Genomic DNA, 13,294 nt, shown 5'->3' with positions numbered 1-13,294 from the left:
GGTATTCTTTTAAGTCATATCATTTTATGTATATAATACTGTATTTTGCAAAGATAATAATCAAATTAATTATGTAAATCTCATCTGCCGAAAAACTGGGATTGTTGACAGTGAGTAATATCTCAATATTTGTTAGTATAATATCTTTTTTCAAAATGTTTTGAGAGATTCTTCTGTAAATTAAAACAAAAAGAAGTAGCATGAAAACAATCTATAAACACATGTTCAATAGTTTCCTCTTCACAAAAACATGTTATTAATTGTCTGAACAGAATTGAGTTGCTCAATTTTTGTTAATAGGCTTTTTATCTTATAGTTCTTTAATTTTTTAAAAATCACATAATTATTTAAAGGTCCCATATTGTAAAAAGTGAGATTTTCATGTCTTTTATATCATAAAACAAGTTAAAGTGATAAATAAATACTGTGAAAGTATCAAAACACTCAATCCATGGAGAAATACACACAGCCCGTATTCAGAAACTGTGCGTTTGAAACAAGCCGTTAGGATTTCTGTCCATTTGTGATGTCACGAATCTATAATATTTAGACCATTTCACAGTTTTAAACGTAAACATACTAAATGTGTCCCAGCTTATTTCCTGTTGCAGTGTATGTGAATGACATCAGCTGACACAATGTAAACATGGACCAAAACTTTTTCCTAGCATCGCAATTCCGTTGCCATTCCGTTGAAATTAGCTAAAACGGAGCGTTTCAGACAGAGCGTTTATACAGGTATATTCAGACAGACAGTATGAGAAAAATAATGTGTTTCTTGAACATTAAAGCATGTAAACATGCTCTAGCAGAATCCCAAAATACAAACATGAACCTGAAAATGAGCACAATATGGGACCTTTAAAGAAAGCCCATAGTTTTTGCTGTATTTTATTTATTTAACCTCCTGAGACCCAGCCTAATGACATGTGTCCTCTGTAGTGGACAATTTGTCCACATGCAACAGCCTTTTACTCTTTTGACTTACTTTATCAACCCCTGGTGTATTGTAAAGAGGACATCATGGGCTTTCCAGTGATATGACATGTGTTTTTTTTAATCAAGTTGAATGTATTCTTGGTTTAATATCACTCTACGGACATAATCTGTTCATTTTTTTAGTCTTTTCACACTGAAATGGTCCTGTGGTCCACTACAGTGGACATGCTGTAAATAAAAAATAAAGTTTAAAAAGCCTAAATTGTAAGATTTTCTTTTAACCCTAAATAGGAAGGAAATCACACAAAAAAAGTAATTGGAAGACTCTTTTTTTACTCCGTTCCCAGGAGGTTATTACATGTAATTAATTGTCTGAGCAGAATTTAATTGTTAATAGGCTTTTTATCTTATAGTTCTTAAATATTTTTGTTTCCAGGTAGTCTAAAATCACATAATTATTTAAAGAAAGACCACAATTGACCATTCACCATGGGGCCACTGTGGTCCAGGGCCCCTGTACTGGTACTGGTGTGGGCGGCCCTGCTGATCCAGGCGGATAGAGTGCAGGAGGAGGAGACGAAGGAGGAGTGTGTGTTCAGTCAGTCAGTCAGGAGGACCGGAGGAGCGGAGTCCCAGCGGCAGTTTAGGAGAGTCTGAGCGGGGAAATCTACATCCAAATACGGGAGAACTCATGATGAGTTGGGGAACGGAGCTCTGGGTATGTTTAAAACTCTTTAAACTATATTTATGACTACCTGTTTGGGCTCGTTTTGTGTTGGCCTCCTGGTCAACAACACACCGACTGTTGGTGTTGGGAGTGGAAGAAAGGTGCCGTGTTACCTTTGTGTGGAGCGGCTAACGTTAGCTGGCCGGCTGAGCTGTGCTGTTAGCCGGCGAAGCTAACAAGCTAATCCGCGGTAGCACCTTAACGGCTGTGACAGCGGCGGAACAATAGGCACAGACTGCGGACACACGGGCACCACAACCCGGGGGCGGTGGAGGGAGGGAAAGAGGTCACGCTGCCTTCTCTGGTTACTTATCAACTCAAATAATATCTAACATGCTGAATTGGTGTTTTTGTTTTTACACTTGCAAGTTACGAAGTTGTATGTTAAGGTTTCTTCTGTGAGTGTCACACCCTGTTTCTAAAGAGAAGCCATCCCGGTAGCAGGGTGGAGAATCCGGGTAGAGACCACCGTCCTGCTCGGTGGTACTTTAAATTAACCATAACTTCACTGACTGATTGGCCTCTTTGTGGCCAGATATCCACATCTTTTGTCTTCCATGTGATGATAAAGGGGTTACATTAATCAGCCCCATATAGCGAATTCACCTCCCAACCTCTTGCCCTATATCTTATAACTCTATACCAGTAAATACAAGTCAGTTATATTTTATTTTTATTTATTTAACCTTTATTTAACCAGGTTAGTCCCATTGAGATTAAAAACCTATTTTCCAAGGGAGACCTGGCCAAGATGGTCAGCAGCAAGAACACAAAGTTGCAGACACAAACAGAGACATTATTATTATGATGTGGTTTAATTCAAGATTCAAGATTCAAGCCCTTTATTGTCATTGTGTAGTACAACGAAATTAGATTTTGACAATCCCATAGGTGCTAATGAAAAGATAATACAATAAAAAAAAGAGATAGAAGGGGTTACATGAATCAGCCCCATATAGCTAATTCACCTCCCAACCTCTTGCCCTATATCTTATAACTCTACCAGTAAATACAAGTCAGTCCATATTAGATTTCATTACTAATATCACTTAAACTTTGTAAGGTGTCCTGAAAGGCGCCACCAAATAAAATGTATTATTATTATTATTATTATTATTAATAAACAGGAGCTGCTCTTTGTCAAGTACAGTAGATTATGAGTGAGTGATGTCCCCCCTTGTCTTACATTGGATATTATGATGTGGTTTAATTCAAGATTCAAGCCCTTTATTGTGATTGTGTAGTACAACTAGCTAATGAAAAGATAATACAATAAAAAAGAGATAGAAGGGGTTACATGAATCAGCCCCATATAGCTAATTCACCCTCCCAACATCTTGCCCTATATCCTATAACTCCACCAGTAAATAAAAGTCAGTTCATATTAGATTTCATTACTAATATTACTTAAACAGGAGCTGCTCTTTGTCAAGTACAGTAGATTATGAGTGAGTGATGTCCCCCCCTTGGTCTCAAATTGGGATATTATGATGTGGTTTAATTCAAGATTCAAGATTCAAGCCCTTTATTGTCATTGTGTAGTACAACGAAATTAGATTGTGACAATCCCATAGGTGCTAAAAAAGATAATACAATAAAAAAAGAGATAGTGCAATTTCTTCAATATTATATTTATTGTTTTTTTGTTCATTTTGAAACAACAGAACAAACATTCACAAACGTCCCCAATAATAACATTTTCGGTACAAAGAAACTTAATAAACCTAATATTAATATAAAATAAGCCAGTATAGATACAGGAAAAACATATTATATACAAAAATAGATATATAAGTAAAAATAATATAAACAAATAAAAGAAATAAAATTTAAAACAATAAAATAAAATCTATTTATTTATACATATATATACCGTATACATATATACATACATACACATATACGCACACACAGTATATACACATACAAAAACACATATACATATAATCAATTAAAAAAGAAATCAGTGTACAATTCAGTCATCATCCTATCCTTGTGGTTAATGGTTTCTTGAACATAATTGATTGAATATTTGTTTGAATAAGAGTCATAGCTGACATACTGTATTTTTTGGGGTGTTGGCCATCACATGCTTGTTGTAACCAGAGAGGCAACCAGCAGCATCCTCTCTGTCTGGGTGTATAGAAAGGAGGGGGGTACTTCACCCTCCCTGAGATGATACTCCTCCAGCTGACCTCTGGTTATTATCTACAGTTTAATATAAGCTATTTTTTTTGCTTGCTCAGCCCTCAAATGTAACATGACCATGCTGCTACAGACAAAGACACAACTGTTTGCTTGTCTGTGATTGAAAAGGGTTGTGAAATAATGTGCACGTCATGAACACAGATCTGATTTGTAAGGATTTTATTGTTTTTGGGCCTCCCTCCACCCATCCATGATATCCATTCAGTTTTTCTTCCTTTTTCCAAGTATGGAGAGGATATAATCAGCTGTGTCAGCTTGTGTTTCCAGATGGACAGATGTGGAGAGACTGGCTCCTGAACATGGGTGTAAGACTGGAAGGGAAATGTAAATACTTTTGAGCCTGTTTCTAAAGGTGTGAATGTGGTTTCAGCCAATTTCTTTATCAGAAAAAGATAAGATAACACGTTCCTGCTTCTAGATGTTTGCTACCATTTGATCCAGTTTCATGAACAACTTATGAGATGTAAGAATGTTCATACCAAGAAAACTTTTAAAACTGGTTCTCAGTAGGGCTGCAAGTTATGATTATTTTCATTATCAATGCATCTGTGTGTAATTTTTTTTTTCCAGTAGTCAATCATTTACATCGATACAATTTCCAAAAACTGTAAAAAAATGGCTATCACATGTTGACAAACAAATCAATTGATTGTTTCAGCATGAGTCCTTGGTATTATTAAATATGTGCAGAAATCTATATATAAAAATCAGATTTTTGGGATCATCTCGTTGGGATTTATGACAGTATATCTATCTATATATTTATCTATCTATATGTGTACATACGTACATATACGTATATATATGTATATACATGTACACACATATGTCAACCCGTCTTGTATTTGTAAAGATCAATATCGCATACAATTTCTAAAAGCTTTAGAACATAAGAAAAGAAACATTTGGAGACGAAATTCAAGATTATAAGAAAATTAACATATAGTTTTAACACTTACAAATACAAAAATAACACAGTTGAATTAAAATTCAACAGCAGGATTTTAAAATGCCCAAAACTAATGTAGAAAATCCACCATCAGATGTCCAAATGAAATAAATCCATGGAGTGACTTTAGTAAAAATAACTAAAATTCAAAGTGTTAATTTGCTCATGAAATATTTTTCAGTCCATCTCTGCATCGTCTTTTTTTGTCAGTGCTCTTGCAAAGTAAAGCACACTATGAGCTGCTGAGTGGGGACGCTTGTTGACGGTCCGTCATAATCCCCTCAATCCACTGATGGGATTAATGTGTTGGCTGCCTGATGTCAGATTACACATGATTGGCTGCCTAATGTCAGATTACGGATTATTGTCCGTACGATGGGATGTAGAACTGTTGATTGGCTGCTGTGTTTTACAGATGACTGACTATTAATGTCAGACATTATACATTATTGTCTGTCTAATTTATAGGTAGTAGGTGGTTGGCTGTCTAATCTCAAATAAAACATGATTGTCCCAATAGCAGAGATTACAGTTGTCTGCCAAATCTTATTAATATGGCTACTGGGATAATTGATTGTCTCATGTATGATTATGATGGCTGCATTGAGTCAGCCATCATCAGTTTGAATGTCTTCAGATGGCATGTTTTATTGGACCAACAGTCCAACAAACTCAAAGATATTTCATTAACTGTCACATATAAGATAAAGAAAATTAGCCAATCTCCACATCTGAGAAGCTAGAACCAGTTAATTTGTCAGTTTTGCTTGAGAAATTAATGAAACGATTACTCTGATCATCAAAATAGCTTATGGTTGATTTTCTGACGAATCCAGTGATTTCCAACATTGCAGGCCAGTCCATTGATGCTTTTGCATCCTCAGTATTACATATTTCCACTGGTTGTTCACGATTTCAAACAAAAAGTAATGCTTTTCTGTGTTTTTATTTATTTGAAGGTTAGAGGAGAGTCTGAAAAATAACATAATTTTGTATAGCATATATATGTATTTTTTTCTTTTTTCTTATCCTTTTGATCATCTTGTGAGCCCTCAGATTTTTCTTGTGACGGCATCACAAGGTGCGTCCCAACCCCTAGGCTGTAAACCAATGGACTAATCATTTGAGTTTTGTTTTTTTTCAAACAGCATTATATGAATATAAAGCATTATATGAAGCTTGGTGCCTTTGCTTTTGCCCTGCATTTTGGCTCTAATCCAGGTCTTTGAGACATTACAAAGCGAGTGAGGAACATCCTATTACCACGCTGGCTTCCTGCCCTCCGAGACACACACATGAAGTAGGAAGTGTTGGTCTGAATTAAAGCTCTGTGTGCGTTGTGTGTGTGCGCTCAGTGCCAGGATGCTGCCACGCTGTGCTCTGGTTTGTCTGGTTGAGGTGAGCCGGAGGCCAGCAGAGCGGAGCAGCCAAGTCTGACTGAAGGACAAGAGGCTGACAGGCAGTCGTCTCCACTGGTCGGCTAAACTGAAAGACAAGGATAGGGTATAAAGGATGGAAAGACAGAGGACAGAGGACAGGCTTTAAACGGCTGGCTAGACTCTTGATTTTACTTTGAAGTCTGTCAGCTGTTAAATGGAGAGGGGACTTTAGACCAATTGTGGAAACTCAGATTCAGAGCAGTGAGCAGGTTTTTACCCTCCTGCAGATCAAGGGGGTCACAAGAGTTTGCTTTTCTTTCCTTCATGCGTTGTGTGGATTTTGAAAAGGCTTATTACTGAGTTCCCTCAGGTGTCCTGTGGGACGTGTTGTTGGAGAATGGGGTACCGGGGTTATGTGTGAATCATTTGATACTTGGAGCAAGAGGATTGTTTGTATTCTTGGCATCAGGTGGTCATCGGACTCAGACATGCATGCTCGATATCCCCACTCCTGTTTGTGATATTTATAGATCGTAGCTTACAGTATATCAAGGTCTTACTGGCCGTAGGGTAGCATCTCTGCTGCTCTCACACTGTGTTGTCTTGCTTTTTTTGATGAGGATTGGGCAATATATTGAATATTAAATGTCTTTTTGTTGGCGATGCAAAAGTAAACAACAACTTGAATATCAAAGTGTTCTTTATGTGTGTGTTCAATTGAGTTTCCTGAATACTTGATCAGTTGTAGCGGTCAAACCATATGATTAATTGGTTAGTTGATCAACAGAAAACAAACTGACAACAATTAGAATAATTTATTACTAGTTTATGTAATTTATCAAGCAAAAACATCAAACATTCACTGGTTACAATGCCATCAGGCCATTGGTATGAGGTTAATAGTTTGTATGATAAAATTGTAATACTTGACGTCCGTGTATCGATACAATATTTCCATGCAAAATATCGTGATACTATGCTGTATTGATTTTTTCCCTCACCCCTAATAAAAATGGTAGTTTGCAACTCTCAGAGTATGAAAGGTTAGCTCAATGTGGCTTCTTGATCCACCATTTGTTGTATCTTGTGGATCAGCGGCAGTGGAAGCCCTGATGAGAGGATTCCTGTTGTTTAGTAGGGCAGTAGTCTAGTTCTTAGCAGGTCACAGCGGGCGTGAATGAAGTCATGTTGAAGCTGAGGGCACTGGCCTGGACACGACAAGCTGTTATATCCAGTCCAGCCAAGCTTTTCAACACATTGTGTGTACGCGGAGGCCGGGTGTGTTTTAGTAGGTGTGAGTGAGAGAACATGTTGTTTTCAGTTCTAAATGTGTGACAATGATTGTTGAAGCCCACATTACTTTGGGTATGTCCTGCGTGTGGGAGGGTGGATGGATGTCTTTCTTAATTAAAATAAATGGGCAAACACACATCTCCGGGAGACAGGGAGGCAGATGAAGATGAGGACAGAGAGGGAGGAAGGAGGTGTGAGAGAAGAATGGAGGAGAAGGAAGCCCATGAAGAGGAACGGAGGGAGGAGGTTTTCAGGATAGGAGATACGGGAAATATTTTCATAAGGTTGGGAGGAGGTGAATTGAGAGACAAGACATAATGGATTAGATGAAACATTAATGATGGAGAATTGGCTGCTGCAGGAGTAACAGGATACGTCAAGAATGAATGGGCTGTCAGTGAGAGTAGAGCAGAATTAGCTTACACTGTATAAACAGATCCTAATATTAACAATAGGTTCAAAATGGCAGCAGAAGCTACTGTACCATCTTTACCTTTTTGTCATTTTTCTTTTTCTCCCTATACTTTAAATCTCATTTTGTTGAAGCAAGTGTGTCTATGTCCATTTAATTATATTTATTATTCTTCATCATATTTAATGAATATAATGAAACGTGTAATTGGCTAGTGATAATGGTGGTTTTGACATCCCTCAGTTGATGTCACTCGCATCTCCGTGGTCAAATCGGCCGACAACTGTAGCGCACCCATATACTAACATTCACGTTAAATGCATTCAAACGGCTCCGATCGAACTGACCATGGATGTAAAAAGAGATCGGAGCTGATGAGAGAGCTAATGGCAGACTTGGCGAAGTTAGCAGAAGTATACGCACGTGACTACGTCCGGTTTTCAAAATAAGGTGTTAACAAATAGAACTGTATACACAACATACATATATGGAAATAAGATTGATTTGATTATATTCACCAGAAGTATATAACATAAACATGTCCCTTATAATTTAAAAAGAAAATAATACTAATTTGTGAGGGAAATGTCTTCCCCATGGTCTAGTCTTAAAAAAATTAACAAAAGTGATTGTATCGAATCGAGAGATAGGTGTATCGTTCCAGCCCTACTAATCGGGATGCACCAATACCATTACCTGATCGGATATTGGGACGATACTGACTCAGATAGCTGGATTGGGTATTGTAACAATGGAGCCAATCTATTCAATTCAATTCTATGTTTATATACTATATACATTTTATACTACAATTTTACTTCCTGTTTAAGTTTTGACCAATTTGTTGCTGCATTAAAAAGGTTTACATTTCAATTGTAATCCTGTTAATTTTGAAGATTTTTTATCGAGTTTCTGGTGTACGATTTATTATTTTAATAATAAATAACAATTCAGTAAATGTATATCTATTTATTTGATAGGAAATCAATATTTAAGTCAAGCTTGATGTTGCCTTACACATAAAAGAATGATCCCAGTCATACAGGCATACAGTTTAATTAAACACTGGTATCGGATCGGTACTCTGTATCGGCCGATACCCAAAGCCCAGGTATCGCTATCGGTATCAGGACTGAAAAAGTTGGATTGGCTCATCATCATCAAACTTTCCATAATTGTGAAATCCTCCCTCATAATATTATAAATGTGAGTGTCACACTACGCCCATGTGGGCACGTACAGACTGTGCTTGATTGACATCTCCGTCACTCTCATGTTAGCTGTGTTGCAGCTGTTAGAGTGGAACAAATCACACATTTATCATTCTTATTAGTACATGCCTCAACATGAGCAGAGGTCTAAACAGAAAACTGAAAACACCCGTGGGAATGTGCACGCCATTTAGTAGTAGCAGAGCTTTTGATGAGCGCTAAATGACACTGTTACTCTCAATTAGTAATCAATCTATAATTTTGTTTTGGTATGTTATTGTAGCGCACCCTGTAATCCAGGTGTAACTTTTGAAATGTTTCTACGTAATGGTGAGGTGCATACATCCTCAATTTAATCAGAATTTGATGAATGATGGCGGCAATATCACGGATGACAAATGGATAAACAAAGGAAAGCAGTGACAAATGAGGCAATTAACTATCAAAAGGAAGAAATGAGTTATGGAATTACCAATCCATAGTCTTCTGAATCTAATTATTTCATTTTGTGGGACTAGTGCTAACACACACAGTCAAACACAGAGCTGCTGCCTTCTTCCTCTTTTTCCCAGAATCTGTCCCCACTGCTCCTCTGCTCTCCCTCCCTCTCTTCCTGCCTCTCATCCTCCCATCGCCCCTATCCTCCTCTGGATGCAGTCACAGCTGTATCCACCCAGCCAGCTGTTTGGCAGTCAAGCTCTTCTTGGATTCAGACACCATCACACCTGTGTGCCTGTCAGACCAATGCAGTGACCCTGGATAAACCTGTTTTGTGTTGGATCAACACGTGTTATATGACCTGGTTTTGTGACCCTCCGCCCAATCAGGGCTTTTTGTTGGTGTGATAGTGATTTTCTGTGTCTTAAACTCTATAATTACTATATGGCCTCAGTTTTGTTCCTGCTGGGTTACTTGTCAATGTGTATCATGAAGCTTCACAAAGCATCTGGTGGAAGCAGCGTTTCCTCTAGAGAAAGGGAGTGAATGAAGTCATGCCTATTTTTAGTTATTTGACTTGTAGCAGATATCATGTCTTTTTAACTTTTGATTCATTGTGTTCCTCATACCAATCAATCATAAAGATAAATTATCATTGTTAACAATTTGTATCTATTGTTGCAGCATCAGTGTTTATTATAATTTCTTTCCAGGAAGTACAAACTGAATCACCAGAGACAGAAACAGTTCCAGACGTCTCAGATTCATGACTTGTCTAGATGCAGGGTTTTGGTCAGAGTTGCAGCTGCGTTCACTGTTTGCTGTCTTCTCGGAGTCGGTCTGTCTGTCAACTGTTTATTAGTCAGTTACTTTATTAGCCAGCGGATAGAAATGCAGGCTTTAGGACACGTGGAAAATTGGAAGATGTCTGGAATTTTTCTGGTGAATTTTCCCTAGATTTCCAACCCAGTCATTACACTAAGCCTCTGCTGGATGGCTGTTTGCTGTCAATCTCAGGCCTGCTTGTTTAACATACCCACAGACAGTAGTATAGACTTTATACCGATGCCATTCTCTTTTGCTAGCCCTGTTTATTAACTGTGACGCCCAGTAGTTTGAAAGATATTGAAAATAATTTACATAGGAATTGGGTTTGGCGTTATCCAATATATCAATTTTTGCAATACTGTTTATATGGTATATATCCCATTGATATCTCTGGTCATATTAGATCATTGTGGGTAATGTTCCAAGTCAATGAGCAGAACTATTGGATTTTTATGATTTTTTTTTATCAATATGATAATGTACCTTAATTTCTCAAGTATTTAATTCACTTGATTAGTTTAATATTTTACATCAACAAAGTCTCGGTAGATTTCCCAAAAATCACGATACACAGTATATCAATATACCGAAATGCATATCACCCACCCTGCATGTTCTCAGTTTGAATTAAATAAAAATGAATCCAGCCACAAGGATTTCCATAGCTGATTAAGACTAATTTTCTTAAGGATTTAGCAATTTTTACAGAAAAAAATACTTAAAGGTCTTATTGAAAACATTTTTATATAGACAGATATTTTTTTTAGATATATAATACATCCACGGAGCCTTTAGAAAGGTGCCGAATAAAAGTATGGCATTACCTAAAAAAAAAATATTGTAATTGTGAATTAATCATTTTACAAATTTTGGCGGGTACAAAATGAATGTTTTGTTTATCACTGTGGAGAATATCTGACATTTGGTTCCCACTTCTAACAAGGCTTGTGAGCCAATAGTAAAACGTGATGGTATCACGTGGTGTCTTTTAAGTCGTCAGTTAGTGTGGAAAAAACGGATAAATGGCTGAGATTGATGGTAAGTGCCTGGCAACGACTTGTTGTGAAGTAAATGCAATGGACCGGGCGAGGGAGAATGTGACATCTAGTGACTGAATGTTATCAGCGTTATCAATAGCACCTTTAAATTAAAAAAATGGAGACTAGTTTAAGCCAATTAATACTCATAATTAATATCCCCCCATGCATCCAAAAGGTGTCTTACACCACATATTTGCTTACAGTATGGTGATAGGCTCTTACGCATTCATGCCATTTATTATGTATGACTTTACAGCTGAAACTATTATTATAATTAATTGATTAGTCCCTTGACAGAAAATATTGGCTGCTATTTTTATAATCGTTGAATTCATTAAGACATTTATTAAAGCAAAAATGCCAAACTTTCTCAAATTTCAGCCTTGCTTTTCTTTGTCTTACATGATAGTAAATTGAATATCTTTGGGTTTTGGACTGTTTGTTGGAAACAAGCGATTTGATAACACCACCTTGGGCTTTAATAAACAGTGATGCATTTTTCACATTCTATAGACCAGGTAGATTAATCTACAATGAAAATAGTATACTATATAGATTATGACTTTCCATAGAATAGCTGTACATCAACTCCCTACTGTAACATGCCGGTAAAATGATCATTTTGCTCACCGGGCTAATTTCTGTTGATTGTGGTAAACCTGCAACAACTTGTCGGGTGACAGAGAAGCGAGATGTCCTCCAGCTGATGTCCTTCGGTTGCTGCTGTGTACTAAACACACCAGCTGCCTGCCAAACCTGCTCGTCTCAGCTGCACTGATGCTATCTGCTCTGTGGATGGACACGATACCAAATTACTTAGTGACATCCAAAACACCTGCACAGGGATAACATAAAGAGGCTTACTCAAGAAGACGAAGCTTTCATTGTGCAGCACAGTGTCCTCTGATTGTTGGTTCAGTGCCATGTTTAGTGATCTAGTTCTCGGTCTCTATAGTACCATTACTTGCCTTAGCTACCAATGTTAGTGCATGGAGTATAAATCAAGCATGAATGAATCAAAGCACTTTTGTTCCCTGTTTGTGTGTGTGTGTGTTCATTTGAGTAACGGGTATGTGTTTGCCATGTGACAATAAACCATTAGCTCTTCCTTATCTCATTGTAGAGTTGATAATTGCACCTCCCCCTTCCTGTCCATCATTACACCAACACTCTTCATCCTCCTCCTCATCATCCCCCTCAACAAACCCTGCCACTTCTCCCTTGGGATCATGAGCACAGAAACCTTTAAATAAGGGTTTCCCACAACCCAAAAAAGAAGAAGCGTTTTAAAATGGATTTAATGTCACGGGCCCTTAAATAGACTTTAGTGATGTGGAGCTGCTGTTTGAAAAGGTTTTCTCCCAGGGGCCACATATGGGCTGATGTTTTTGTTTGAGTGGATATAATAGTGGAACCTTATAACTAGGATCATTAAAGAACGTTAGTGAAACCTCATGGTTAAGCTGTCCTAATTAAATGGCTAAATAGTGAATGTTTCTGCCTGCTTTCTTACCAGTGACCCCAGCAGTTAAGAGAGTGGTGACGTTTTCATGTCAAGTTGAGTAATGGATACTTTTGTAAATGATTTTCAAAAGCACGGAGGGCACTCTAAATTAACTATGTAGAAATTAATCTTGCAGTTCCCATCAGCATTTTAGAGCTGCAATTAAAGACCCTTGCATGCCAAGTCTGTATTTTTTTTCGACGTTTAAAAATAATGTTTAAAATTTGTCCGTCATTAAAGTTTCCGAACAGGTTCGATTTTCTGCTTTTTTTCACATCCGTCAAAAGGCAAAAGAGGGTTGTTTTACCACTCAGAGCCACCGTCCGTGCAAACGTCATCATCCAAAAGGGCATGATAAACATTCAC

General features: G+C 37.4%; 1 protein-coding gene across 2 annotated transcripts in view; it reads left to right on the top strand.

Moving 5' to 3' along the window:
• The first annotated feature begins 1,498 nt into the window (after positions 1 to 1,498).
• The window catches only part of fnbp1l (formin binding protein 1-like), a 54,536-nt gene continuing 42,740 nt past the window's right edge, over positions 1,499 to 13,294 (top strand). For both annotated transcript variants that reach the window (XM_074635110.1, XM_074635109.1), the window contains exon 1: positions 1,499 to 1,657. In XM_074635110.1, coding sequence (XP_074491211.1) covers positions 1,631 to 1,657 — 27 coding nt within the window. In that variant the 5' untranslated portion in view covers positions 1,499 to 1,630. The remainder of the gene's footprint in view (positions 1,658 to 13,294) is intronic.

Source organism: Sebastes fasciatus, chromosome 5 (assembly GCF_043250625.1).
Source record: "Sebastes fasciatus isolate fSebFas1 chromosome 5, fSebFas1.pri, whole genome shotgun sequence".
Taxonomy (NCBI): Eukaryota; Metazoa; Chordata; class Actinopteri; order Perciformes; family Sebastidae; genus Sebastes; species Sebastes fasciatus.
Note: the sequence above shows the minus strand (reverse complement) of the source record. Positions and strands in the feature narration are given on the sequence as shown.